The 6,000-nt window shown below is 41.6% G+C and overlaps 1 protein-coding gene across 1 annotated transcript in view; it reads left to right on the forward strand.

Annotated features, from left to right (window-relative positions):
• The window catches only part of EPHA3 (EPH receptor A3), a 230,743-nt gene extending 224,990 nt beyond the window's left edge, over window positions 1-5,753 (forward strand). Inside the window, exons 16-17 of the mRNA XM_075169368.1 lie at window positions 3,637-3,792; window positions 5,253-5,753. Coding sequence (XP_075025469.1) covers window positions 3,637-3,792; window positions 5,253-5,358 — 262 coding nt within the window. The 3' untranslated portion in view covers window positions 5,359-5,753. The remainder of the gene's footprint in view (window positions 1-3,636; window positions 3,793-5,252) is intronic.
• The last annotated feature ends 247 nt before the right edge of the window (window positions 5,754-6,000 follow it).

Below are 6,000 nucleotides of genomic sequence, written 5' to 3' on the forward strand. Positions count from 1 at the left end.
GGAACCCTGCAGGACGTCGTTTACAGCTGCACGGATTGCAACCCATCTAATTTGTCTTGTAAAGTGTGAGCTCATGGCGCACATCACCCAGACCATAAATTTCATGTTCAGACCTTCTGTCTAGGGGCTGGGTCAGAGGGAGAAAAACTGCCGATGTGTGCAGATGCTCTGAAAGCCCAGCTTTCCCTTGGTGCATGCGAGGAGACATCACAGACTCTTCACAGTGAGACAAATTCCTGTTCATTGATAAACTGTCCAGATGTCCTCTCTGAGGAGGAAAGTAACTAATTTTTGTTTGGAATCCTACAAGGAGAAAAATGATACTTTACAGTGCTGGTTATTCTGAGGTCACTTGCATTAAAATTAGGTCATATTTTTTGTCCTGATTATTCTTTGATCCAAGTAATAAACATAAAAGCTCTTTTGGGCCACTCTAATTCCTAATCCTAGAGACCTGTTCTATTTCAACATGTTTATACTTTTTTTTTTCATTAGTGATTCTTGAGTCAGGCCTTGTTTTATTAGATTTAAGTTGAAAAGACTTACTAGTCTGGAAAAAAAAAATCTCCATGCTTTATCACTAAGAACACTTCATAAATACTCTTAATAAATGTCTTGGGATTCCAGACGCTGTACCTAGAAAACGATAAATAAAAAGCATTGGCTCTTCATGGGACAAACAGTAGCCAGGGAGATGCAGGCAGTACAGCTACTGAATAAAAATATTTTGGGCCTGATTATCTAACCTGAGCCTTTAGCTGGAGGGCGTTTAAAGCTGTATGACACGTAGGTGCCTAAGATCTGGTTCTAGCATAAGAACAGTAACCTGAAGCGTGCTGCATCTTCTGTCCTCAGCTCAGTCTTTGTGTCAATGTGGCCATGCTGTGCTTTCCTTTCTTTACTGTTTTGGGGGCAGAGCAGGTTTCTGATGTCTTCTGTCGCTTTCCTTTCCGTCTACGGCTGTTCCCAGGACGTGAGGTCCATCGTTGGTGCCAGTGATTGTGGTCATTTGCAGCAGCTCCTTGTCCTGGCTGGGCTCCGGAGGGAAGGTAGTCGGGCGAAAGATGCCTGATCAGGAACATCGCTGCTCTGAGACCCGGTGAAAATTGATGGTGAATCTACAGTGGTGTTATGTCCATTTGTGGTTTGGAAGTTAAGATTTTCAAGCATCTAATGAGCTCTTTAATTGTGGCCTGCAATCCCAGAAGGGAAGAAGATATTAAAATAATTTCCTGAGCCTGAAAGAAATCAGCTGATTGATAACAATTGGCAAAACATCAGAAGTAAAAGGCGCTGTTTAATATGTAGAAAATGTGAAGAGTTATTGTTTAGTGAAGCTATATTGTTCTTTTCTTCAAAGGTAAAAGGTAGAAGTCTCGGTATAACTGGTGCGGTATCTCCCGATTCCAGTGCAAGTCAGATGTACTGCAAGGGTATGCTGTTGCAGTGCTGCTGATCTTGATGAAAGTTAATACAGACTTGTGTTGGGATTGGGAAGTTTTGTTTGGATTTTCTAGGCTGCTCTTTCACTGGTATTTAGACACTTTGTTCTCTTTGGTGCCTTCACAAGCTCCCCCTTTATGTTTTTTCCAGTCCTCGGAGATGGCTTGGGTTTGAGGTGAAGAGGGTGTTTTACGATCCAGACCAGTTCTCCAGTACCAGTAACTGTCACCTACCCGTTACACTGTGCAATCACTGCCTTTGAATTACGGTGTTAGTCTAAGCACCTCTCATTTTCACTTCTTTCCAGTGACAAAAGTCACTTCAGGTGGATTCAGCTGTAATAGTCAGACTCCTGTGCAGGTGATGTTTCACTAGAGCCACGGGGAAAAAGAATTATGGGGCAGAAACAGACTGTAAAGTTGCAGGGCTAACTGCTTTGAACATCCTCTAGTTCAGTCTCCTGTTCTCATGAGCAGCACCATCATAGTAGCACAGCTAAGCGCATGCTTAGCTTTAAGCCCGAGATAGACACCCATAAGGTACTTTACTTAAAATGGAGCACGTGTGTTTCTGAACGGGGGCTAAAAAGCTGTCCAAGATGGACATATGTTTGTCAGTGGAGGGACAAATGCAGAAATAGAGTTGATGTCTCTAATAACATCTGACTAGTCGAGGAAGTCATTATTGTACTAATTAGCACCGAGAGAGAAAGGTAACTAGAATTACTAAGATGTCTTGTCAGTAGAAAAAATTACTGATCGTATGGCTATTCAGGGGCTTCTCACACCTTTTAGAAAAAATAGCAAGTCAGTGAGGAGGAACAGCCGAGAACAGGTTCACCTCTCTGAGCGCTGCGTGTCTCCTCCAAGCTGTTTGCCTGGAAGATCTGCTTCAGAGAGGACAAACCCTCTGCCTGGAAATGCGTGTGTGTCTCCATGGACTACAGCAATAGTTCAGAAAACCAGTTGGGCCTATTTGTGGTACTTTTAGATGGCTAAAATGAGGTGTGGTAGAGCCTGGACTCCAGTGACTTCATGGGGAAGGGCTGGCATTTATTTTTAGTCTTGATGCTCTCAAATATGAAGTTACAGTGTGCTCACAAGACCATGAAAACAAGAGTATTCATACCAGACAGAACTGAATTTCTGGATCAATATGGGAGCAGCCATTTTTGCCATTTGCAATATGCAAAACGCAGGGTCAGCTGCAATATAGTCCTTCTTGATAACAAATTATACATTTAACCATTATTTTGAGAAGTATATTTTCTTCTCAATAGCTTATAGGTAGACTTCTGCAGATGGAAAAAGGTTTAAATGGGCAAAGAAGCATGGACATATGTTTTGTTTGATTCACTGTGTTGGTTTTGTTTGTTCCTTTACTGGTTTCTTCATTGTTTTCTAAGTAGAGAACTCGGATGCAAATCATGTCAGTTCAGCATCCTGCATGAGCACCAAGTTAATTTCGAAGGCAGGAGATGATTCGGTTCTCACTTCTAAATTATTTGTATGATAGCCTTATGGAAGTTTCAGTCTCAGAGTGAGCATCAATTTTAAACTGGACGTGGCAATTGCGTTTTACATTTGGCTAAGTGTATTTAATAACAAATTTCCTCATTTCTGCCTCTGTGCACTGCAGAATGCAAGTCTCGTGCAGTTACATTTGTCTCACAAAATCACTTAACATTTGATTTTTAGACTTGACACAATTTTTTTAAAGCCACTAGTGTCTTATTCTTTGTGTTTCTAACTTAGTAGCAGCATTTAGGATTTGTCAGTGGGCTGCACATTTGATATATGTAAATTCTACCAACACGCTCAACTTGGAGTCTAGAGTGTGCGTCCTTTGTGTGTTGTTTGGGACTAGGTGAATCACAGAAATATAATCTAAATTAGGTTTGTCTTTGCTAATGCTTCACACGTTAAATTGTAAGGTAACAATACACTTCATGAATTGGTGATGTTTCAGTGATTCAAACATGAGAAGCTGGCGCTCTTAAGCAAGATGATTACGCAGCATTCATCAGAGGTGCCAGCATGAGTACGTGCGGTGGCCTCAGCAGCAGATAACTTCCACAGACGAATGGAAAAGTCACGTCTAGCCTGGAAGCTCCTGCCGATGCCAGTGCTAAGTTTAGGCACAAAATAAATCCATATGTATCCCTAACTTTCATCACATTCTTTTTTATTTCAGGCCATCAAATCTTCTCCTGGACCAAAGTAACATCGACATTTCAGCCTTCCGCACGACAGGTGATTGGCTCAATGGTTTTCGGACAGGACAGTGCAAAGACATTTTCACGGGCGTGGAGTACAGTTCCTGTGATACAATAGCCAAGATTTCTACAGAGTAAGTTTGAATTGACTGCAGCTCTTCATCATTGGTTGTGGCTGGAGGTACAAGTTTAAACATAAGCGTAAGGGTGGCGTTTTTATACAGAGTTTCCAGTTTTTTGCTGAAATATTCTTACATTTAAAGAGACAAATGTAAATTATTGTTGTATTTGCAATACACGTGCAGGAAACCTTGATGCTCTGGTGATTGTGTGAAGGCCACGGTCCCATAGCTTTTTCTCACTGATGCCAAGGAAATTCCCGATTTCTTCTGATACAGTAGCACCATGCATCATCTGGTACACCAGCGTCACTTTCTTTCACTCACAGTTGAGGAGTTTCTGTGTTGATTCTTTATATTCTGCCTTTTATATGGGGGTTTCCCCACGGCTGGCACGTGTGCCAATCTTTTCCTTTACTGCCCATCCCATATTCCATCAAACCAGGTGAGACAGAGCGAGCACTATGTAGCTGCTTTCCTCCTACATGGTAATAATTATTCAGGGTATGAACTCCCTCCCGCCTCTAGTTTTGACATTTAAACATGCTAAACTTTTAAGTTTACAACTTGCAAGTTTATTACATTTAAATGCAATCTATCTTTGTTCTCGTGATAAGGAAGAGTAGGGTAATGTTCTCTCTGCACCTGAAAAGCCATCAAGTACAGTTATGAACTTACTGTCAAAGGAAATCTTGACTCCCTGTTGGGCTAGCTGGATACACGACAAGTTATGAAGAAGTAAGCAGCAGCAGCTGCGGTACCGACAATTAAACACATCAGTGCTGTTAATTAGTGTATTATTGCGACCATAAAAAGGCTGTTAATGGCTCTTTGTAACAATTACCCTTTGGGGACAGTGCAGAAATCCTCTAGGAATGCCCAATTTCCTGTGAGCCTGTGTTAGCCCTTCGCAAGTGTTAAAGCAATTCTGTGTCGCACAAGGAACAAAGAGACTGGACGGCCTGGAGAAAGGAGAGGTGAGAAACGGGGTGGGTGCTGGAAGCTTGGCCATGTAGCCGTTAATCTCAATGCCGATACCAGAGTTAAGACGCCCATTCAGAGGGCTCATAATAGCGAGATGTCAGCACCGCTCAGGAAAAGCGATCAGGCTGACAAGGGGATGGAGACGGTAGAGAGGCTCAAGATCGCAGCTGGCCCAGAAGTGAACCCCTTGCCCCTAAGTGCCAGTGTGCGTATCACTGGAGAACGCTGTTGCCTTGTCTTTCCTTCCAGGTAAGCAAGCACAGCAAGGCTAAATGAGTTTTTACGCTTTTTTGCAGCCTCCTGCTGTTTTCATACAATGGCTCTCAGTACTTTCCGTACCAGGGTTTGTGTTTCAGCAGCATTGCCATTCCTGCAGACTCCTCCAATGCAGCAATATAAGACGAGCGAGTTGATTTCTGTTCGCTCGCGTCAGCCTAGGAAACACAGAGACAGTATGCTCACTCACCCGCTGCATCTTCTCTTTTTTCCAGTGACATGAAGAAAGTCGGCGTTACAGTTGTGGGGCCTCAAAAGAAGATTGTTAGTAGTATCAAAGCTCTAGAAACTCATACAAAGAACAGCCCTGTTCCTGTGTAAGGTACCAAAATGATGTGGCTCAGGAGAGAAAATAAGAGAAAAGTTGCATTACGGGGCAAAAGTGATGGCTGATAAACAGCAGAATTTAAAGGAGTTCTTTGCAACAGCTTTGGAAACATAATGGTTGAAATTTCAAACCCACTAAGACACTCAAATATTGAGTATAAATGCCTTAAAAATAGGAGTGAACTTGTTTTCTATCCATTAATCCTAAAGGGTGGGTGCTCTTGACTGACTGTTAATGCAGATAGTAAATTTCAAAAGAAAAAAAATACGTAAAAAATCCTTCCAAGTAAAAACCAGTAATACGAAAACCTAGAGCCATTTGAATATTAAGTGACTGAATAACACGAAAAACCCATGGACGTAAAAGCTGTGTATTTGATCTATACAGCAAACAAGAAGAAAGAAAGACTTGCAGTATTTTTATACAGAAGAGATCTGTAACAGGTATTTTATTTCTTTAAAAGCAAGGAAAATAGAGGACTATACCTCACTACCTGTCTGGCCATATTTACTATAATGTCATTGTAACATGCTATTTCAACTTCAGAAAGGAACACAGAAATAAAGTTTGTAGTGACTTTGAGTTAGTTGACAGAAGATTTTTGCCATTATGTTAGCTTCCCTTATTGTGTTCAT

This window comes from Calonectris borealis, chromosome 1 (assembly GCF_964195595.1).
Source record: "Calonectris borealis chromosome 1, bCalBor7.hap1.2, whole genome shotgun sequence".
NCBI classification, from domain to species: Eukaryota; Metazoa; Chordata; class Aves; order Procellariiformes; family Procellariidae; genus Calonectris; species Calonectris borealis.